General features: G+C 28.6%; 3 protein-coding genes across 4 annotated transcripts; all 3 read right to left on the minus strand.

The window, feature by feature from the left end:
• Nucleotides 1-992: 992 nt before the first annotated feature.
• LOC114196092 (proteasome subunit beta type-6) lies at nucleotides 993-5,045 on the minus strand. Its single transcript, XM_028086615.1, has 8 exons — nucleotides 4,809-5,045; nucleotides 4,554-4,630; nucleotides 4,060-4,115; nucleotides 3,861-3,933; nucleotides 2,788-2,899; nucleotides 1,850-1,923; nucleotides 1,593-1,667; nucleotides 993-1,346 (listed from the first exon to the last, which is right to left on the minus strand). The coding sequence occupies exons 1-8, from the start codon at nucleotides 4,915-4,917 to the stop codon at nucleotides 1,221-1,223; spliced, it is 702 nt and encodes a 233-aa protein (XP_027942416.1). The 5' UTR covers nucleotides 4,918-5,045; the 3' UTR covers nucleotides 993-1,220.
• Nucleotides 5,046-8,063: 3,018 nt separating this feature from the next.
• On the minus strand, nucleotides 8,064-10,626 carry LOC114164739 (gamma-glutamylcyclotransferase 2-1-like). 2 transcript variants are annotated; one of them, XM_028049494.1, is made up of 9 exons: nucleotides 10,313-10,616; nucleotides 9,947-10,060; nucleotides 9,773-9,849; nucleotides 9,633-9,689; nucleotides 9,144-9,200; nucleotides 9,003-9,043; nucleotides 8,791-8,862; nucleotides 8,636-8,715; nucleotides 8,064-8,537 (listed from the first exon to the last, which is right to left on the minus strand). In XM_028049494.1, the coding sequence occupies exons 2-9, from the start codon at nucleotides 10,053-10,055 to the stop codon at nucleotides 8,368-8,370; spliced, it is 663 nt and encodes a 220-aa protein (XP_027905295.1). In that variant the 5' UTR covers nucleotides 10,056-10,060; nucleotides 10,313-10,616; the 3' UTR covers nucleotides 8,064-8,367. The 2 variants fall into 2 exon arrangements, with proteins under 2 accessions (XP_027905295.1, XP_027905294.1); XM_028049493.1 differs by having other exon boundaries at nucleotides 8,066-8,537; nucleotides 8,636-8,862; nucleotides 10,313-10,626.
• Nucleotides 10,627-21,705: 11,079 nt separating this feature from the next.
• Nucleotides 21,706-23,611, minus strand: LOC114164573. The gene is made up of 4 exons (XM_028049292.1): nucleotides 23,146-23,611; nucleotides 22,517-23,045; nucleotides 22,139-22,400; nucleotides 21,706-21,981 (listed from the first exon to the last, which is right to left on the minus strand). The coding sequence occupies exons 1-4, from the start codon at nucleotides 23,520-23,522 to the stop codon at nucleotides 21,851-21,853; spliced, it is 1,299 nt and encodes a 432-aa protein (XP_027905093.1). The 5' UTR covers nucleotides 23,523-23,611; the 3' UTR covers nucleotides 21,706-21,850.
• Nucleotides 23,612-23,834: the final 223 nt, after the last annotated feature.

Raw genomic sequence — 23,834 nt, forward strand, 5'->3', positions numbered from 1 at the left:
AATTCTCAACACCTGTTTCTAATTTAGAAGTCACACGTGATACACTAATTTAATTAGGTGGTAAAGTCACTTGAGATCTTTCTTGTCCTCCTAAATTATTATTATAATTTCTATAAAATGAAAATGATATTTTAACACCCTCACAAATTAAAAATACTCCCTCAACTAGTACTTTAAAAAAATATAATTAAATACAGATATTTTAAACTGTTAAGTGAATGATTATCCTATTTTTATTGCCTTTTGTAGTTCACAAATCCCAGGCGTACAACGTCTTTCTCCCTAAATTATATTATTTTATTGTAATAAATAATTAAAATTAATTTATTATAATAAATATTTAAAATTAGTTTTCAAACAATACAATGAAAGAGATAACCATTTTATTTTAATTTGAAGAGAATGAACCAATTAATAGGTTAGGAAATCCTATTCATCTATCCTCCCTATTTAAAAATAGTTGAATAAATGGAAAGTTGAAAACCCTTCTCAGAAGCCATTCAATACCTTACTAAAAGTTTGAACAATTATTCAATCTTGTTATTCATCAAAATAAATTCCTATAATTCATCTAATTTTCAAAATAAAATCACTACTTTAATACTTGAGGAATAACAACTCAATTAAAGGTTTTAAAAATATATGAACAAAATTCATCAGAAGCTCTCAAACCAGTAAAAATTTCGTTAAATTACACAATTAAGAACAGTTTATCCTTTTTTACAACTTAAATAACCCAAGTTTTTACTTAATTTAATTAGACATACAGAAACCAGCAAAAACTATCAGAATAATGAAATCAACCTTTCACATGCCTTGACACGACAATAACACTTGATTTTAAGCTGTGTTAAAAAAAAATCCAGTCTCAAGGTTAGCCTAATATTCAAGAGTCCATTTTTAATTTGATGCTAGGGCGTTGCATCTTGAAATCTCTCTCCCATTTTACACTACTAACTACCAGAACCAAAATCAGAAGTTTAAAACATGAGTTGATAATTGTTTTGTGTGCAATATCAATTTAAGAAAGTGTGCATGTAACTTGGGAGCTATATAATGAAACAACGGTTAATCATGGTACATAACTCAAGGATAAAACCCGACTAAAAACAATATCCAACCAAAGTAAGCAACTACACAAATCGTTAAGCAGTTCATAAAAGAGAGATGGCAAGATATAATCTATCTGGGATCCATTCAGAAACACAGCAACTTCTTCTTCACATGCTCATCGGCTCTGGGGCACCAAGAATGTCGAGCAAAGAGTTATGAGGCTCCATTTCCTCATGCCATAATGGAAGTTGGTCGCCAGGGTAGAAATTCCTGGTCACTCCCTCTGAGTTTATCTACAAGGATTTCAAAACAAAAATCAGGTGGTTTCAAATCATTGTGCATGTAAATACTATGAACCTTATTTTTAAAATACAAATTATCCTTTCGAGTCAATTCAGTACACAACTATCAAGACAAATTGTGAGCGCGGGTTCAATTTCCCGCAATGAATTATGCCTCTTGCTCATTCCCCTACCCCTCCTTATAAAGCATACTATGATTCAAGAAACACAAAACAATGGTCAGATCAGATGTCTTACTATGACGGTTCGGACCACCCCACCACTGGCGCCATCCCGAGCAATAGCCAGTGAAACTGCCTTCTTAACTAAATCCTGCCACACAACATGATGTAGAAAGTCAGCAAACATCAATAGGGATTAAAAAAAATTCCATCCTAATAACTTCTAGTTATTTGCCATTTTCATATCTGAAGCATGTTGTTGCAATAACAGGAAAATCAGATTAGATCTCCAAAAACTAACATCTACAATAGATCTTGGTATTGAGTTCATACCTCAGCTTCATCCTTGGTCATTCCCTCTTTCCAGGCTTGGTCAAAAAAACCATACAAGTAACTGGAGCCAGATCCTGCAGAAAGACACATCCAGTAAACCATAAGCTTAACAAACAAAAGTCAGCAACCAAAGGAAAAATCTAACTGGCTAGCAATGAAAATTTAGAAATAAAAATAAGCTCAACAAAAAACCCAGAAACACATTTGGGGCAAACAGTGGTCCAGGTTTATTCCAAATTGACATCTAAAATCATGTATACACCAGACAGATACAAGACAAAAAAATAGGAATGCAAAAACAATTTATAATTATAGGAAGCAATCACTTTTTTAAAAGTGAACATGAGTCATTAAAGACAACAAAACACAAGGGTGACAAATTGACTTTCAAGTGTCAGACTCAATCGGGTATTTGACCCAAAGCTACTATTTTGAAGTGTTTGTGCCTTCTTTACTGAAATGACATGACACTATTAGAAAAAGGAATATGGGATAAAATCGAATCATCAGACTAAACAAACTCAATATCAACCATCTCCAATGAAAAGATCTACCATTCCACAAGCCTGGGCAACACAATGAAAGATACATGCTAAAAAAAGAAGAAATTTATCCAGTCCCAGTTTACGTTTCTTCTTTCCCTCCACAACAGACCAGAAAAGCAAAGGGATATGATGCACTTGGCTCTATTTTGTTCCGACTCCGATTTCAACAAGCATCTATATCTATAGTCTAAAAACAATGAATAATAGCTTCTGCGAAAAAGGTCCATGCATCACTGGTTCTTATTAACTAAAATGGATACCTGATATCCAATTAATATTATGGGCAATTGGTACAAGTAATATATGTATATAGGGATATTCACATTAATGGCAGGACATGAATACAGAAATCATATCAAGATTGTTCATAAACACATTTTAAAAGTAAAATACCTCCAATAGCAAAAGGTTGCTGTACTATTGTTCCACCAAGAGGGACTCCAAAAATTTGTCCACCTTCATATTTATCCCAACCTCCAACAATTAACCCAGTCTCTAAGAAATTCTGCCAGTGAAAATTAATTTACAGTAAAGTTAAATATCAGTTATAGCCCCCTCTCCAATAATAAACGGAGAGAGAGACAGAGAGTGCTAGGAGAATCCATCAGGTTAACACAATAATGGAACATTTGATCATCTTTGAAATTAGAATACTAAATTTCCTTTATCGTTCGAATGTCTAATTCTTATCTAGAATTGAAAATGGCTAGCAGTAATGACAACTATGTCAGAAAATTGCAGTAACATCATTCCCAGTTGTATCTCCTTTTCCCACTCAACCAACATAAAAGGTCATTGCAACTTAAAAAATGTCCCCTAAGACCCCTTCCAAAGTTATACTATCTGAAACTTTTCCACAATCACGGTTACCTAAACTTAAAATATTTCACTATTCTGATCTTAACAGTCCAAAGTGATGTTTTGTAGCTAAGTGAGAAGTGATGACCAAAATTTCAAGTACAGGAGTAAAAGTAGGTCATCTACCGCAATTGGCAAAGCAGGGTGTAAAAAGGCGTTGAGTTGGGCAAGTTTTGAAAAATCTTCTTTCAAAGTAATCGGTATGATTTTGGTCTATACATTTCTCACAACTCTCATTTTGTAGTATATATTGGTCTCTTCCTCGTTGAAATTGGGTATAAATGCTATGATTACAGCTCAACTGCTCTAGAATAAAAATAATACAATGAAACAGCTAATTTTAATAAACAATGTGAAATGAATTTAACATTTATTTAGTGCAAAGTCTCAACTTTATCAATTTACAGGTGTAAGGTCTAAATGAACCTGATAATGTATCACCAAGGTGAACAAGAAAACATTTGATAATTCAAGCTTGAGCAGAACAAGTCTTAAAGCCAAATCTTGTGGAAAGGGAGTAATGCATAGAGCCCAGAATTCACACTATCACTAATGGTGAAACTCAACCATGCAAAGTGAATTACAAAGAACAGGGCTTAAGGTCAAACCTTGTTGTTATATGAGAGAAGCCGAACAAGGTTTGCAGCAACTTTAACTGTTGCAGGTTGTCCAAGTTGTATCCTATTAAAAAAAAAGTCTCAATAAGGAAAATATCACTGTAAATACACACTAAATCATAGTCAAAAACTTCACCCTACAGCGGAGAATATCCAATTAGTATATAATGAGGGAAATAAAGTCACCTACGTGTGTTGATGGAGGAAGTAACGCACATAATCAGATACAATCTGAGAATCTGCAGCCTGAAAAATAATGCAGATTATAATTTGTTCATAAAACTATAACAGTGATGAGAGATTCCGTAATCATCTTTCTTCCAGATTAGAATACAAACATGTTCGATATCACACGAGGCTAGCACAAAGCAAAACATAAATAATGTACGAAATCAGGTTACTTTGATAATAACATACCAAACGACTAAAAGCCTTATTCTCCGCCAATACATTCAACTAACATACTGTGCATGAAATCGCATAATTTTAAACATTAACAAAAATGTTCAACAACATACATTATGAGGAGTGAAAAGGCATAATTATACAAGACACAGCAAGCAAATAAATATCCATATTAACAGAAGCACGGAACAAATCCAGGTTAATTACAGAAACAAATCACCATAAATAACACAACAATTTGACATCTACAAAAGAGTCAAAGGATGGAAAGATAAATACCGATCCAGAACGACAGACATAGACATTATCAGTGAGCTGTGTAATTTTGTCTGATGCCCGGTTGGCAACATACACTCCTGAAAGTGGAAAAAGGACCCAACATTAATCCCCAGATGAACAGCAAGAATCCAATCTCGATTCTCAAAAATGAAGCAAGGAATTAATCACACAGAGGAAGAAGCTATTTAAAACACTAAAACGAAAAAACCCTAAATTAATTTGGGTTTGGATTTGCGGTGGAGAAAGAGAGTGTACCAGTGCTGGTTCGAGAATCGGCTCCTAAAACGACACCGTCTTTGTAAGTAACGCCGATGATAGTGGTTCCCATGGAATGGGGAGCGCTGAAATCGACTTTCTGATCCATGATTCAACAGCGAAGCAGCACCAAGAAGAAGAATGAAAGAGTGAAAATGTTGAGAGTGCCCTAATAAAGCATAAGAAGAAATGAAGAAAACAGGTCCTGCTTTACTTATTCTTCTTTAGACTTGTGGCATAAGTTTTTATTTATCTATTTTTTAAAAAAAGGGGAAGAGCATTCATTAATTTATTATTTATTATATTATAAAAGGAAAATTAACTTTTTTTATAAAATTTTAATAAAATTTAACATTTTTTTAGTAAATTATAATTTTTTTTACAAGAAAAAAAATATTAACTATTTTATTTTCTTATAATCATTCTGGATTCTATTTTTTTCTTTATCTCTATATGACTTCTCTTATCTTTTTTATTTTTTCTAATAGTTCTTTTTCTAGGGTTTTGGCAGATTACATTCTTAGATCTCTTGAATCTCAGGTTGTCCCTGACTACCAATTTTTCCATCCTTATTTTTTGTTAGTATGTTTTTTCTTTTTATTTATGTTGATGTTAATTTTGTTCTATTTTTGATTTGTATTAGAAATAGAAATGTATTTCTTTTGTCTAGTTTTTTTTTTCGGTACTTTTAGATTAATGGGTTTCTGAGTATTTTTTTTGTATATATCTTGAGAAAAAACTAGATCTTTTTACAACTATTAATTAGATTATGATTTGGTATTTTGGTGGATAATAGATTATTTGAGCATAATTCAAAGTTGAGTTTTTTTGTAGAAAGATAATTCAAGTTTAGGAAAAAAAAAAGACATACTATCAAGTTTAGAAAAAAAATGTTTTTTTAATCATTTTTATTAATGATTAATCTTAAAATAAACAACTTTGCAAGTTTGTGAAAATGTTAAAACTTGAGAATGAAAAAGAGACTTGAGATTTCAAGATATTGTTCTATTATCAAGTTTATTTTCTTGAAACCCAGGTTTTATTGTTTTAACTCATTCGTTTTATATAATTATATTTAGTAGTGTTTTATATATTATCATTTAGTAGTGTTTAATATATAATTATATTTAGTAGTGTTTTATATAAATGTATAGATATGTCAGCTATAAAATTTGAATCAAGCTATTCAAAAATTAAAAAAAATAAAAATTAAGACTTTAATTGCATAACAAAAAGGAGTTATGAACAAAAAAGAGCAATTGTGTTCTATATTACGTAGATATTTCATTTTTTAAAGATAAATGCTTAGATTTTGAAAAAAATGTAAAACATGATAATTTGTTGGATATTGATGGATTTGATTTAATTTCAAAATTAAATATCTTAAGTGAAATTATAGGTTTGAAAAATGATAAACCAATTGACATTCTCAATAGTATAAAAATAATAAATTATTTTACAAACATATATGACTTATAAAATAATGTTAACAATTATAGTGTCAGTTGTTTCAGTCGGAAGATTTTCTCGAAGTTAAAGATAATAAAAGTTTATTTACAATCAACGATGTCTTAGGAAAGATTAAACATTTTAGTCATATTATCTATTGAAAAAGAAATATTAAATGAAATTAATTATGACAATTTAATAAATAATTTTGCATAAAAAACTCGAAAAATAAATTTTAAATAAAAGCATAATTTTTTAAGTTTGCTTTAGGCCTTCCAAATTGTTGACCTACCTCTGGTTTAAAATATTATTTTTTGCTTGTAAAGTAATTGTTTATGCTGAGACTGAAGTGTTTATGAACGAAATGGGACTTGGTAAAAGTCTTTATCTAAGTATGATGTATCCAATTCTTTTACAATGGAGATACATGTTTTGTGTGGATGTTGTGAATGTAGTGACTCTTAATAAAGGAGTACTACATTAAGATGATGATAGGTGGTATATTGAAAGACATTTTGTATAGAGAATATAGTGACTATACTAATATTGGACTCACATAAAGAAAACTATTAGTGGTAAGAGTTGAAGAAAGTTCATACTATAATTTGAAGTTTTGATATGAAAAAGATCAAATATCGTATATATAAAGAACTTACTTGATCATACTCGAGATGGATTGTGATTCCTAATATATGAATTTATAGCCACAACTCCTAAGAAGTATGAGTAATTATGATAAATGTAGAGTCTATGAGTTCTTTCAATATATGGGTTTTCCGAAAGTGAACTCAAATGTTTATGTTAGAATAAAGTCATGAGGGCTTTGTTGTGATGAGAGCCACAAAGGTTGTGTTGTGATAATTGGACCGTGAGGGTTGGGTTATGTGATAGATATTTGATTCTTGATGAATGTTGTTGTTTTGAGTTAATGATAAATTTTTATACGTAAAATTGTTTAATATTTTACTAATTTACCCCCTTTTTACTACCTTATACATGTGTATTAAAACAAAATAACTAAAAATTATAAATTTTGCATTCATAAAGTAAAAAGACATAAACAATTAAAAGGATTAAATATGATTTTAGTTTTAAACTTAATATTCTTAAATTTAAAAAATGAAATGATGTTTAATAACTAAATAAATATTGAGTTAAGAAGACTATATTTATTTATTTTTAAAAGACGAAAATATATTAGAGTTGGGAAGATAGATGAATAGTAATTTTGTGTTCAAATTTAAACATATTTAATCCTAATTAAAATATGTAGTTTGTAACACTAATTGAAAAGTTTTCTTGTTACAAGCAGAAATTACTGAGAGGACTTGGAATGAAGACAGTGAAGAGTTGGAGTTCATGAAGAATCGGAGAAAAATCATCTAGGAAATGTATTTCACTATGCAACATGAAGTTTAATCAGGAAACTTTTAATCTAATATATGAATATACGTTAAATGAATTTAATTCACTAAGTAAATTTACTGAAGAGTGACTCCGTGATGGAGGAAGCTGGAGAATAGCTAAAAGAAAAGGTAAACCCCGCCCATCTTTCGATTTTTCTTATGTTCTAAAGATCAAGGCGAGTGCCTTCGCAATCTTGTTCTGCAAGGTTCCGTTGCGTCATTATGGATATTAATTGTAACTGAATTGCAGATTGTTATGGTTTAATTAATTACTAGCCAACTCACATGATCAAATCTTCAATTTTTTACACAGGCAAGATTATACTGCATTTGAATCCACAGCCCATTCGATCGATCAACAAATAGACGAAACACGGTAAAAACTTGCTCAAAACAGAAGTATCACTAATTTCGGAATAGCTATTAAACCAGGTAGGATTGTGGGATTGCAGTGAACGAAATAACTAGAAACATTAACCTTTCTCAAAATTATAAGAGTGTAGATGTCAAAAGTCTCAACATTCAAATTCAAAATATTGCCTTCCCTGAATTTAAGGGATATCTCCAGGGAATGGCTGAAAAAGTGGGGACTAACTATATGATGTTACTTGAAAATTGAATGAGGGTTAGCAGGGTCCGCTAAATCAGTGTAGTTGCCGAACTCATCGTCAGTTTTCTCCGGTCATCTCCATCCCCCTCAAAACTCAACCATCCAAAGCAATAGGTTCTGGCAGTGGTTGCAATTGACGGCTAGGTATGGATACATGAGGAGGGTGTGGAAGTTGAGCTGTTGCAACATTTGGTAGCACATTTCCCACTCCAAGTGCTTTCCTCACTTCATTCGCAAGCTCTATCACTAAGTCATCCTCATGGCCTGAACACCGGAACCAATATAAATAAGAGTGCTGAGTGACACATACACAGAGAATAGTTTTTACTAATTGCATGTGTATGTGTTAGCAAATAACTCACCAATATCATACATGGCCTTCTCTAGAAGAAAAAGATAGTCCCTGTTGTTTCCGCAAGGACCATACGCAGTTGCTATTTGCCTGAATGGATTGCCAAAATCATTAGTGAAACCAACACTTCCACAAATAAAAATGAGGAGAAAAATGTATATATACCTAGCCATGTCTTCCAGTGGGGCAGGTCCCAGGTAGTATTTGTTGTTCACTTTGTCTGGGGTTGATGTGAATCTGTAGATTGACATTATATATATTAGCAAATTTGCCCTAGTCCTCGTGAGCATGAACAATGCAATTGAAACTCTGCATTTTTTTATTACTTATTTATACCGGTAAAAGCTAAAGAAAATGGAATGTCAGAAAAGACATACACTATTACGTCAGTCAAAGCAGGGTGCTGTGAGTCTCCTTCCTGAAGAAAAAGATATCAAATTAGTATTAGTGGGAACCAAATACTACAAATGACAAGATAATCATTGGGGTGGAAAATATTACAAGATTGCGTCACTCACCTTGAAGAAGGTTACGAGAGTTTTTCTGTCATATTCACATTCCCGTCTCTCCAAATACTACACAACAAAGAAACGAACAATTGAAGCCCGAAAGTACATAAATTCGCTAAAAAGGTTTAAAAGGTGTAGGAAGGTTATTGCCACGTTTAATCTGAAATCACTAATGAAAATACCACAGCCTAAAAGTCCATTTAATTGGAAATTTGTACAGAAGTGGAACTATAACCAAGAAAAATTTGGATAACGGAGTGGACAAATGAACACCTTAAAAGGGAAACCAAACTTCATAGGACATAAAAGTGTAGTTTATAGAGATCGCTGACAAATGCCCCCAAGTCAAACAAAAAGAAAACACTTGTCGCGTAATAATGAAAACATAGTAATAATATTTTTAAAGGGACTCTCTACTATGACCCTTGAAATTCTTACAAGTTACATTGAGGTTAAAAAGCCAGTTTGGTAACGGCCAAAGGTGAAATTTTATTTTACCTGCATAGCCAATTTTTCTCTTTCAAGGCCTCCTCGAACACAATAAGCAGCTCCCCACTGCAGAAAGACGGAAGAATTATGCGAAAATAAATCGAGAGAGACAACAATTAAGTACAGCCACGACATGACAAGGCGCTTACGCAAATAGCTCCTTCTTTCTCCTCCAACGTGCAGGTTCTTGCTGGGTTTTCTGGGGTTCCCCGGTGATCAATGCACGCTGCAAATGCATAATGGCATGTCTAAGCAACCCGAAGCTGTTTAAATTCAAAAAGATAGGCACAGAAAAATCAACGGAGCGTGAGGAAGGGCCTTACCTAAATCGAACACGCGTCTGTAATCCTTAATGAAACCAACAATCTTCTCATCGTAATCAAACCCCGGGTTCCACACCAGTGAACCGTAGCCAAACACCCAGAAAACCATGATTTCTGAGGGGAAAAAAAATCCAACATCAGTGTTTACCATAAATATATTAAATTCGTTGCCGTGGACTACAGCGACAAACATCTGAGATTGGAGCGTTTTGTTGCGGAATTAAAAACATTGCACACACAAATTACATAGTTAATAAACAACGAACGACGGTTATGTTAATAAAGTAGAGCATTAAAGAGGTGATATGAAAGAGAAAACGAAAATGAGAAAATATAGAAAGGGGAAAAAAAAGAAAAGGTACTCACATTTGGATCTGGAACGTTTGGCGAGGAGAATGAGAGAGGATTAACAAGGGGGAAGAAAAGAAGAGAGGGGAAAAAAAAGAGAGGAAAAGCTAAACGATTAGGGTTTAGCTAAGATGTTAGGGTTGCAATGGCTCCTCTCTTTCTCTCTGCTCTTTCTTCTTCCCCTTTTCTTCTTTCTTGGATGGAGAAGGCGTGAGACATGCCACACACGATAGATTGGTATTTATGGTGTGGGGGTGGCACGCCACGCGGATTCACCGCCTTCGCTGGCCCCGGAACAGCCTCTCTGTCACGTGCTTCTTATTCCTCCAACGCCTTCAAAAATTTCTTACCTTTACGTAAGAAAAAATCAACACACACTGTTTTCAAAAAAAAAAAAATGTTTTTTTTTTCTTTTCTTTTCTTTTACCTAGATGTTAACAGTACCTGGAAATATGGAGAAGTGATTGAAAAATTGTGCCTCCGATTTAAAGAGGAGGAAGATACATTGAACCTAGACGGTGTGGTTGAAAGAGGAGAATATGGAAAAGTGAAAAATTGAATTTTTGGGGGTGAATGAATCTAGACGGATTTTTTGGTAGAAGGAGGGAATTTAAGGTTGAGATGTGATGGTTGTTGATTAGGTTAAGTTTGGTAATATCAGAATTTAAGAAGAATTTTCTAGCATATTTGGAAAATTGAGATGATATGTGTGAATCCTATAGCTGGTTTTTTCCTTCACAGTAATAACATCACTGCAACTGCAGTGCAAAGTAGGTATAGATCCTAATCAACAATAAATGGTACAACTAAATCATAAATGTTTATTACTGCTATTTTTATAGAGAAATTAATTATTAACCGACACCTTTTTTCCCTCTAAATAATGAATTGATTGATGTTACTCTTTTTAATGGAAAATTTGACTTTTATTTGATATGAATGGAAAGGTAACAACCATATTTTGGAATTAAATATGTATTCATTTTTAAATTAAATATATTTTTAATCATAAACTTTATTTTTTGAAGAGCGTAAACATGGGACGAGAAGAGAGACAATGGGAATGGTGGATTGAGAGCCACTATTCCTGACAGCCCATGGTGATAAAGAAAGGACACATAAAGATGAGAAAGAGACAAGAAAATCAAAATGAGGACAAATGAAGAAAGCATGAGGAGCATCCACAATCTTAGCCACTTCCTCCGATTTTAATTTAATTTTTATTCAGACAAATTATATTTAATTTAGTTCGGTTCAATAATCTAAATATAATCATTTATTCAAAAGTAAAATAAATAATTTCGATGGTTTTTTATTAATTATAACAGATATATGGAGTTGGTTTTGTTTTGCCTCGTGCTATATTGAGTCAAAACATGTTTAACAAAAACAAATGATTTTATTTTCTTGATTGGAAACTTTCTGGAATAGACAATAAGACCATAGTTAAACTGGGTATGCAACGTTTTCTTGAATTTATAAATATACAAAATTTATTTTTCAAGGTTTTTCTATAGTGTATTTTGGCTGATCCCCACATAAATATTTTTCAAACTAATGAAATAATCCACTAATATCACATGTTATATAGGAATTGAAGTTGGAGAAAAACTATGACAGCTTGTGTTTCAATTAGCAGAAAGTCAAGGATGAAACTTAATTAGGTCAAAAGTCTTAGGTACAGCAAAAAAGTGTGTTTTTCTACCGGTGAATTTTGACTTGCGCTTCGTTGCCATCGTGGTTGTGCAGTCTGCGATCAAAGAAAAGTAAAATTTCAATTTGTTGTTATTTAGAATAACTTTAAGGAATCTTATCGACAAAAATATAAGGAATCTTCAATGTTGGATTATAGTTTTAAGTAGACGGTATGTAAAGTGCGTGTAGTTTACAGGTTGAAAATTTTAATTTATTGGTTTCTTTGGTTTGATTCGTCTGATTTGTCAAATTGACGGAACAAAATCAGACAGACTCATCCATTGATATTTTATAAAATTAAAATTTGAAATAAAAAATAATTTAAAAATTAGGTTTAAATATATTTTTCGTCCTCATTTTCGTAGTGTTTGTTGTGGATGATTCTCGTTTTACTAAAATGTTTAAAATCATCCTTATTTTTACTAAATGTTTAAAATGGTCCTCATTCTTACTAAATGTTTAAAATGTTTAAGCGGTGACACAGAAAATGATTAAATAAAACACATATTGCGAAAATGAGAACTATTTTAAACATTCGGTAAAAATGAGGACAATTTTAAAAGTTATGTCAAAATGAGGACCATCTGTAACAAATATTACGAAAATGGGGACGAAAAAAGTATTTAAACATAAAAATTATTAGCTTAAAGTCATAAATTTCTATAAATTAATTATAATTCTTAATTATAATAAAATTATATAAAATATAAGTATAATAATTATTTTAATTTATTTAATTTAATTGTTATTTTATTATCTTCTTTCATATCGAATAATTTTTTAATTCTCTCTCTCTATATATATATATATATATATACTTTTAATTTTGATTTTATTTTTTTCTTTTATCTTTAATATATTTTCTTTTTTTATCTTTTGATAATCTCTTATATAATTATCTTACTCCTCATCACTTTTTGTCTTTTTTTATTCTACAACTAGCACGACATCCATGCAGGATAATTGTGTATGTTTTATATTAATTTATGTTTTAAGGTGTTAAAAAATTTGGAAATTATCAATTTTGAGTTTTTTTTAATAATCAATATTATTATAATTAATTATATATTTTTAAAAAAATTAAAATGTTAAAAGTTTTATTTAGAATAAATTGTATAGAGAATTAAATATTTAATAAAATAAAATTTTTAGGAATTATATACTACAATAATTAATACATAAATAGAAATTATATACGACAATGAAAAGTATCTAAGTAAAAATTTTAACTAAATTTATAAAAATTTGAACTTGGATCGTCATAGAAAAAAAAATCTTCAATATCAGTATTGAGGATGTACCTGAAATAAAAATTGTGAATATAATGTGTGTAAGAATAAGAAAATAACCAATAAAATATATAATGAGTATTGATAAAAAAAAAATCTGGCAATTAAATTAGACAATTATTAGTATATAAGTATAAGTTGAAACTAAAACTTACAAAAATTTAACTTTGACATTCTCACAAAAAAGTCATCTCATATGTCAATTTTTACCTGAAAATAAAAATTGTTAGATAATAAAACAATGATAATGATATATATATATATATATATTTCAATGATAATAATGTTATAGTTTTTTATAAATATAAGTAATATATACTTTAGAAGTAAAAATAACTATAATATAACTTAATTATACTTAGATGTAGATATGTTATACATTATGAGCTGTACAAAATAAATACAAAAATTATTATCGATACAAATAATATAACTATAATTAATTAATAATAATAATAATAACAATATTATCAATACAAATAATCGTAACAAAAATAGTAAATGTAATAATAAGAAATATAATAATAATAAATATAATAATACGATTATTATAATAAGAAGTAATACAATAATACTACTACTAATGATCGTAATAATAAAAATAATAATGCTAATAAATAATAATAATAATAATAATATTAATATTAATAATAGTAATATTAGTCGATACTAAAAATAATAGTAAAAATAATAAATGTAATAAATAATAATAATACTGTTGGTAATAAAATAATAATATTATTAATAATAATGATATTGATACTAATGATATATAATAGTATACTAATAAGTATAATAATAATAAATACTAATAATAACAATATAATATCAATACTTATTATAATAATATAAAAACTAATAATAATAATAATAATACTATTAATATTAATACTAATAATGTTATTAATTAAAATAATAATAATAATAAATATAATAATATTATCAATACAATTATTAGTATTAAATGTAATTCAATTAAAAATAATATTGCTAATCAATAATAATAATTATAATAATAATAGTAATATTTCAATACTAGTAATAATAGTAAAAACAATAAATGTAATAAATAATAATAATACTGCTGCTAATAAAATAATAATATTGATAATTATAACTCTAATAATAATAAAATTATAATAAATATAATAATAGAAATGTGAGCTGAATGACATTTTTTAAAATAAGGTAAGATAATGAGTGTATTAATTTGGTGGCAGTTGCGTAAATTAGAAAAAGTAGTAATGTTATTTCGGACAAATCACTAAGTGAGAAGTGTGAAATGACGCAAAAATCCAGAAAAAAAACAATTTGTTTAGATCGACAAGTGATAAAGTACAATGCTTCTTTTTTTTATATATATATATATATATATATATATATATATATATATATAATAATATCAATACTAATAATAATAGTAAAAATAATAAATGTAATAAATAATAATAATATTGCTGCTAATAAAATAATAATATTGATAATTCTAATTTTATTAATAATAATAAAATTATAATAAAAATAATAAATATAATAATAGAAATGTGTGTTGAATGACATTTTTTAATATAAGTTAAGATAGTGAGGTAATAATTTGGTGGCAGTTGCGTAAATTAGAAAAAGTAGAAATGTTATTTTGAACAAAACACCAACCGACATGTGTGAAATAATAAAAAATCCAGAAAAAAAAGTTGTCCAAAAAATTATCCATATAATAAATATCTAAGATATTTTTTAGTATAAAGGATATATCTAAAATATATTTGAAAATTATATTAAATATAAGCAAACAATCAACAAATATTTAATAAAATAAGACTTTAGAAATTATATACGACAATGATAATTATCTAATTAAAAGTTTTAGCTAAATTTATAAAAATTTGAACTTGGAAAAAAAAAACTTCTATATCAGTATTGAGTATGTACCTGAAATAAAAATTGTGAATATAATGTGTGTAAGTATAAACAAACGACCAATAAAATATATAATGAGTATTGATAAAAAAAATCTGGCAATTAAATTAGACAATTATTAGAATATAAGGATAAGTTGAAACTAAAACTTACAAAAATTTAACTTTGACATTCTCACAAAAAAGTAATCTCATATGTCAATTTTTACCTGAAAATAAAAATTGTTAGATAATGATATATATATATATATATATATTATATATTTCAATGATTATAATGTTATAGTTTTTTATAAATATAAGTAATATATACTTTAAAAGTAAAAATAACTATAATATAACTCAATTATACTTAAATGTAGATATGTTGTACATTATGAATATGTACAAAATAAATACAAAAATTATTATCGATACAAATAATATAACTATAATTACTTAATAATAATAATAATAACAATATTATCGATACAAATAATTGTAACAAAAAATAGCAAATGTAATAATAAGAAGTATAATAATAATAAATATAATAATACTATTATTATAATAAGAAGTAATACAATAATACTATTACTAATGATCGTAATAATAAAAATAATAATGCTAATAAATAATAATAATATTATTATTAATATTAATAATAGTAATATTATCAATACTAAAAATAATAGTAAAAATAATAAATGTAATAAATAATAATAATACTGCTGGTAATAAAATAATAATATTGATAATTCTAATTCTAATAATAATAAAATTATAATAAATATAATAATAGAAATGTGTGCTAAATGGGATTTTTTAAAATAAGGTAAGATAGTGAGGGTATTAATTTGGTGGCAGTTGCGTAAATTAGAAAACATAGTAATGTTATTTGGGACAAAACATGAAGTGAGAAGTATGAAATGACAAAAAATCCAGAAAAAAAAATTTGTTTAGAGATCGACAAGTGACAAAGTACAATGATTCTTTTATTTATATATATATATATATATATATATATATATAAAATGATAATAATAATATCAATACTAATAATAATAGTAAAAATAATAAATGTAATAAATAATAATAATATTGTTGCTAATAAAATAATAATATTGATAATTATAACTATAATAATAATAAAATTATAATAAAAATAATAAATATAATAATAGAAATGTGTGTTGAATGACATTTTTTAAAATAAAGTAAGATAATGAGGATAATAATTTGGTGGCAGTTGCGTAAATTAGAGAAAGTAGTAGTGTTATTTCGAACAAAACATCAAGTGAGACGTGTGAAGTGACGAAAAATCCACAAAAAAATTGTCTAAAAAATTATCCATATAATAAATACCTAAGATATTTTTTAGTATAAAGGATATCACTAACAATCTAAAATATGTTTGAAAATTATATTAAATATAAGCAAACAATCTAAATATTTGGATCTGAATTTTTAAAAAATCCAATCTACTTTTTTTGAAAAAATAAATTTGGATCGAAAATCTAATCCAATTATTTGGATCCAAAATGGATGTGGATTGGATCATTAAAAATCCAATTCATGATCATCCCTAAATAGAGAATAATCCATATTACATGTGCAACATACATATGGATTATTCTCTATACGATCCAAATAATTTGTACACAATTTATTTTTATTTTTCTCCGTATTCCATTATTCGGATAATTATGTAATAAGTGGTGGAGTATCGTTGGAGCAGGGTTGGACATGACCTCCCCATAATTTTTAATTTTTTTAATATTAAAATTTTTATATATATTATTTTCAAATTTTTTAATTTTTTAAATTATTTGTAACATAATTAGAAATTGATAGAAGTTAAATTATGTATCTTTCTATTTATTTTATAAGACATAACATTTAATATTATTAAATAATAAAACATAAAATCAAATGTAACAAAGACTACAAATATTTATTATGATTTTTTTTCATTGTATTTTAAAGTTTTCCACACATTATATTAATCTCACGCTCTCACATGTTTTTCTTTTATTAAAAAAAAAAAGTTAAATACAAACTTATACTTTTTGCTTTCATTGCTGATTTGTTTAATAGTTAACATAATTTTTTATCACATGAGTCTTATTTTCATTTTTTTATGATAATAGGAGAAAAAATAATGTATTATGTGTTTTTTCATAACCATCTTTTAATTGGGACTTGATTATCGCCAATTTTTTCTTTTAGTAACTCTTAATTTTTTTAATTAAATAATGATAAATTATTTTATAATCTTAAACTTAAAAAAAGGTACATTAATGAAGAATAAAACAATATATTTATTTTTTAATAGTGATAAAAAAGTTATTGGTGAAGATAAAAATAATACAAATTCAATATCTTATGTTTATGTATCATGAATCATGATACAAATTATCATATTGTCCAATTAGATGAACGTGTATGATATTAATTCTTTGACACATGTTTATATTTACATTAAAAAATAAACAATTAAAAATTTTATTTTTGATTCAATTATTGATGAGTTCAAAAATCAGAAGAACGAAAGACAATTCTTTTTATATGTGCGATTTCTTTTGTAAATACACGGTTGCACTAAATTATTTATTCATTTTTACTGTGTTAGTGACAATAATTAAATATATAAATTTCAAAATTTGAGTATATTATTTCAACTCCCCTAACATTATCGATTAAGATCCGCCCCTTATGTAATATTACCTACAACTATCTTGTGTATATAAATTTACCTACACTTGTTTTACAAATGAATTTTATGCATTAAATACATATATTATCCGTTGAATTTTGTAATGATAATACGAGTAGAAAATGAATATATTTAAGTTTTAAAAATATTAAAATGTTAACTCATAAACAATTTAATATTATTACGAGAAATATTGAATATATCAATAATTATTTATTATGACGTGTAATTCTTAGTATCATTACAAAAGGGTTTTTAAGACAAGTTTAGTAATAGAAAATAATTAATCAATAATGGTCAATTTAAACAATTTGTAAATTATATATATATATATATATATATATATATATATATATATATATATATATATATATAATAAAGTATAGTCTCATTTAGGGATATCAAAAATATTTGTGTTTATAGGTATCCACATATAAAATTCATGACGAATAGTTGGTATCCGTGGGTAACGGGTAATGAGTATTTTAATACCAGTTTATAAAAAGATTGGTTGCGGATATCATACTATTTGTACCAACCATACCCACGGTCAGAAATTGTTGAAAAAAGAACAAAAGAAACATCTTGCTTTTTCCAGGCGATCGAAAAAGAAAGAAATAGTGAATTTATTCAAGATAATTATGTACTTACAAAATACCGTCTCAATTCATCCTATTTCATCCTAGCGAGGATGTGATATGGTTCCAAAGGGTGAGTTGGACAGTTCCAATAAGATTTCATTCTTGAACAAAAATCCGATAGACTTTTTGGAGGGAGGGTCCCATTGGCGTGCATCCAGTAGGAATTGAACCTACGAATTCGCCAATTATGAGTTGGGCGCTTTAACCATTCAGCCATGAATCTAAGAAATAGCGAGAATTCTTGATTTCTCTCAATATCTCTCTCAATTCGAAAATCCAGGATTTGAATTGATGTCCTTTCATCCGTAAAGAATTAAAATTAAAATTATATTTCATTAAGTTAAATTTAATTAAAATTAAAATTATATTATATTAGATTAAATTAAATTTATATTTAATTTTACACTTTTTTGTAATTTTATTTAAATTTGATTTTAAATATTTTTAAAATATTTGTGGGTATCCACGGGTACCTAGGGGTTTAAAATATCCTTGAAATGGGTACCCGCACAAGTAATGGAAGGGTAGCGAGTGAATTTTTTTGTTGCCGATCAAATTATGGATAAACAATATTCATATCTGACCCGACCTGTTGTCATCCCTAGTCTCATTCCCATCGAGTAGTGGAAGAGAAACCAAGGATGTGTTTGAATTATGGTTGTGTAGAATTTAACACGACTTTGTTTTTTCAATCTATTAATTTTGTTGTTTCTTTGTTTAAGAATCAAAGTGTGAGTCTAGGTTCCACATTGGTTACAAATGAGAAAATAGAGCACTATAAAGACCATAAATCCATTGTCTTATGGTTTTGGGTTAAGAGTAGTGTCAATGCCTTATGTGGTTGGATAATGAAACCCCCTTTGTAAACCTAACAATTGGTATCAGAGTCGATGATTAAAACTAACTCAGACGAGTGTAAGTCCCTGTATCAAAAGTCTTCCTGACAAGGGTTCCAAGTAAGCGTGTCTTGTTAACCTGTTAAGATGAACGACGGTACGAGAAGGGGTACTTGTGATGGTTGGCAAACATACTTATTAGGTGAGTAGTGACAATATTTATGGGTAACAACAAAAGTTCGGATCTTTGTATAAAATCACTCCAAAATATATACTTTATTTCCTTCTCTCCATTGAATGAAGATTTACGATGATAATGGTTGATAAAGATTCCACCACATTTTCTTTCCCTATTAACACATAATGAAACCCCCTTTGTAGACCTAACAATTGATATCAGAGCCGATGATTAAAACTGACTCAGACAAGTGCAAGTCCCTGTATCAAAAGTCTTCCTGATAAAGGTTCCAAGTTAGTGTGTCCCGTTCAGATGAACGACGGTAAGAGAAGGAGTACTCGTGGTGGTTGGCAAACATACTTATTAGGTGAATAATAATAATATTTACAGGTAACAACAAAAGTTGGAATCTTTGTGTAGAATCACTCAAAAATATATACTTTATTTCCTTCTCTCCATTGATCGAAGATTTTCTATGAGAATGGTTGATAAAGATTCCACCACATTTTCTTTCCCTGATAACGCATTTTGATTAAATTTTTCCAACTTAATGTAAGATGAAATTTGATTCAATTCTGATTTTGTAATCATGTATAGTTGATTCAAGTATATTCATCCCTCAATTCAACCAACAATAATTGATATTTATTTGAACTAATTAGTTTCAATTGATCACAAATGATTTTTTTAGTTAGATTTAAATTTCTAATAATTTATTCTTGATTATTTGTGATAAGATTTATGATTTGCGGAAACTTTTAGTGCAAGATTCATTCTTAAAGTTTATATAAAAAAAATTCATGAACTTGAACGTGGAAAGCACGATTTAAACGAGAGTACAAAATGAAAAGATACTTAATTAGAGGAATATTGATAATTGTTATTGAAATTCCTTCATTATTGGTTTAACTAATGACAAAATATTTGAAATAATAGTTTTTATTAATATATTCATTCAATTATTGGTGTAATTTATTATTTTCAACTTATAATGTATATCGGACTATATCACTATATATGATATGGTGATATTTGATGACAAAGTAATTTATTCTAAGATAAGTAAATAATTATTTATAGTTTTTTCTTATTATTAATGTAATACACTTTTAGTACAATTAGATCAATACAAAAATAATTTAATTGAATCTATTAAAAAAATGTTTTTGTAGGAAATTAAGTCTCATTACCAATAACTCTTAAGATAGTATTTTCACATTAATACAGATACTATAATCTATCATATATAACTGAGACGAATTAAAAAGATCTAAATCTCTCTCTCTCTCTCTCTATATATATATATATATATATATATATATATAAAGACTAATAATTCATTTTAAAATGCGTTTTACGATAAAAACAAAAAGAAATATTATATATTTTTTAAACTGTAATAGATCGTTATAGCTACCAAAGAAAGACATACTTTAATTTTATTTGTTATAAATAGTATTTTATTGAGTTTTTTCAAGAAATGAGATAATTTTTTCCGCAGACACGTGATCTAACCTCTTATGCAAGAATTCTATTATAGATTCTTATTTTACTTTATATGAATTGTATCATATTATTATTACTGAACTTTTGTTTTCATCACTTTTACTTTAAAGCAAGAATCGTACAAGATTCATATACTGTTTTCTTTTTTCAATTTTTTAGAGTTTAAGAAATAATTTTTGAATCTTTTATATAAATTGTCTAAAAAAAACTCAAACCTTAATCTTATGAACATGATAACAATAATTTGACATGTTTAAACATAGGATAATATAATGCTAATTAGTTTCTAATCCATAATAAATCTAATGAAGATACTTTAATATTACTTTTCAATAAAATTGAAATTTCATCTCAGCAATGCACACAATCAAGATCAAAGTTTGATAAATATATAAAAACTTTAACTTAAATAAGAAATTCCTATAAATCAAGTAAGTTTTGTTTTACATATTATACTCGCCATCTCTTTAATATTTTTCTGTCACTATTCTAGTCAAAGGAATGCATGATTCAAATTTAAATAAATTAAAAAATAAAGAGGAGATTGTTTAAAAGTATGAAATTATCACAATCAATTTTATATAAAATTAGACATTAAAAAATTATGGAAAAAAATACATGAATTATGTAAAATAATAAAAAATATCATGGAGAGTGCACTAAGATTCTGATATCATTCCAAAAATAATGAACTCTAATTCTACACTCTACACTCGAAGGTGAAGAATAGAACACAAGCTATGATGATATAGAGTTATACACACTACACTCTCAGTTTTTTGCACTTTATTTGGCTAACACTAGACAACCACCATACTCAGAATCCAAAGCACCATAGAGAACTCAAACGCAAACACAGTATGAAGCAATCCTCGATCAAGTACAAACCCAAACACTGTTATCCCTCCACAGTTGTGGTGCAAATACGTCACTGCAACAATTGCAGATAAAACTTAAATTAACAGCATTGTTTGATAATGATGTAACTTTCACATCTTTCACATAATTCAGTTCTTGCACAGAAATTAATGTAGTTTCCTAGTCAACACACAATATCTGTAAGACAAAAAAAATATAATAATCCTCACCTAAAGCATGTCTGGTATGGAAAAAACAAGGTTGTGGGGTTTCTGATATATGTATTTCCGATGAATCAGAACCAGAATCAGAATCAGAAGGACTGGGTAACACCTCTTGCATTTGGCCTTTGCTCTGCATTGTTTCAGATGCATTGGTCACCACCATGTGCCACTTTGCTGCAATTGACACAATCCCTTGAGCCCTATGCGTGATTCTCGCAGCACCAGTAAGACACAACACAAATCCACACAACTGCACAGCAGAACAAATCTGCACCAAAAACCAGTAAATTATCCTGAGACTTTAATGTTTAGGCACTGTCATTGGCCAAGTAAGAACATAGAACAACAAAAAAAAAACATAATGAAGTGAAGCAATAAATTTACCACAAGATCACCGGAATTGAAGAAGGTGGTGTCAGATTTGGATTCCAAAACCAGCAAGAGAGAAGTTAATTGACTAACCGTGATTGTGACCAAGCAGCTTATTATAAAGAACCTGTATCTATGGCTTGTTATCCACAATTGTCTCCTGATTCTGACATGCTCTCTGAATATCGTGTTTGCATCAGATTCACACCCTTCAAAGAGTTTGTGAAGTCCTTCGAACCTCCGTATCTGAAGCTCGCAGGTAAGCCTGAAAATTACACATGCCAACAAGAACAAGCCCGTTCTGTAGACCCAAGAAAGCAACACTAAAACGAACACAACCCAGTTCAGGAGGGTCCCACCCGGGACAGAAATTTCCACCCTGGAAAAGAAGATGATTTTGTGAACAAGTTCCACGATGAAGGAAGGTAACACCATGCACGCTAAGTATCTGAATGCTTTCTGAATGTGGCGCGTGTACCCACGTCGGACATTGATGGAGTCATCTTGTAACACGTCTAGGAACAGAAGCTGTCTGAGCCCATAACTGCAAACTCATGCATGCATTGAATTGAAGATTCCGTTACAATGAGATGTTCAAAAAATGAATGACTAAAACTAAAGTGTCCACATTTTTTGTTTGGTACCTTGGGAAGAAACGGGAGAGGGTGAAGAAGGCGAAAATGGCGAGGGCTGATTGTGGTAGTTGGAGGAGCTTGTTGAAGCTAAAGGGGTCGAGTTGGGAAGCAGGGATGTGAACGAAGAGAGAAGTGAAGAGAGGGACAGTGATGGTGAGGAATATGAAGACAACATAGGAAATGAGTTTTTTGAGGAAGGAAGAGTGGTCGAGAGCACAACATTGAAGGGTTGTGCGTAGGTTTCGCAGTTCGTGGGTGGCATAAGATGGTTGTCGGAGGAGCAACGGAACGTTGAGTTGTTCGTGTTTTTCCACGAATGATTGGCTTCTGCTCGGGGAATCAATGTCGATGATGATAGCGTTGTTTGATTCTGTGGAGGGCTTCATTGTTGGGTTTGTTTTGAGTAGTATGAGACACAGAAACAGAGCAAAGAAAAGTGAAAAAGAAAAAACAGAGCAATGGGTTTATGAGAGTGTTGTTTACTTATTGTAACAGAGAAAATTAGGAAAGGAAAAAGACAAAAAAATTGTTAGTTTAGAGTTTTAAAGAAACTTAGTTGATTTATATAGTAAATTGATTAAAAAAATGGTTGTTGAAAACCATTTTGCTAACTAAATATGATTAATGTGGCAAAGGAATAAAAAAGAAAAGGTATAAACTTGCCTTGTGTTGTGAGAATTCTTGACGTTACATATGTT

Source organism: Vigna unguiculata, chromosome 9, assembly GCF_004118075.2.
Source record: "Vigna unguiculata cultivar IT97K-499-35 chromosome 9, ASM411807v1, whole genome shotgun sequence".
NCBI classification, from domain to species: domain Eukaryota; kingdom Viridiplantae; phylum Streptophyta; class Magnoliopsida; order Fabales; family Fabaceae; genus Vigna; species Vigna unguiculata.

What these genes read in the sequence shown, in the direction of transcription:
- LOC114196092 (XM_028086615.1), bottom strand. Translation starts at nt 4,917, where the DNA reads ATGGATCAGAAAGTCGATTTCAGCGCTCCCCATTCCATGGGAACCACT. An exon ending in ATGTCTGTCGTTCTGGATCG is followed by an intron (nt 4,116 to 4,553) that starts GTATTTATCTTT and finishes ATTATTTTTCAG; the next exon opens with GCTGCAGATTCTCAGATTGT. An exon ending in GCAACCTTTTGCTATTGGAG is followed by an intron (nt 1,924 to 2,787) that starts GTATTTTACTTT and finishes GTCTTTCTGCAG; the next exon opens with GATCTGGCTCCAGTTACTTG.
- LOC114164739 (XM_028049493.1), bottom strand. Translation starts at nt 10,055, where the DNA reads ATGGTTTTCTGGGTGTTTGGCTACGGTTCACTGGTGTGGAACCCGGGG. An exon ending in GAGAAAAATTGGCTATGCAG is followed by an intron (nt 9,201 to 9,632) that starts GTAAAATAAAAT and finishes TTTGTTGTGTAG; the next exon opens with TATTTGGAGAGACGGGAATG. An exon ending in GAAGGCCATGTATGATATTG is followed by an intron (nt 8,538 to 8,635) that starts GTGAGTTATTTG and finishes TCCGGTGTTCAG; the next exon opens with GCCATGAGGATGACTTAGTG.
- LOC114164573 (XM_028049292.1), bottom strand. Translation starts at nt 23,522, where the DNA reads ATGAAGCCCTCCACAGAATCAAACAACGCTATCATCATCGACATTGAT. An exon ending in CTCTCCCGTTTCTTCCCAAG is followed by an intron (nt 23,046 to 23,145) that starts GTACCAAACAAA and finishes ATGAGTTTGCAG; the next exon opens with TTATGGGCTCAGACAGCTTC. An exon ending in CCATACCAGACATGCTTTAG is followed by an intron (nt 21,982 to 22,138) that starts GTGAGGATTATT and finishes CAATTGTTGCAG; the next exon opens with TGACGTATTTGCACCACAAC.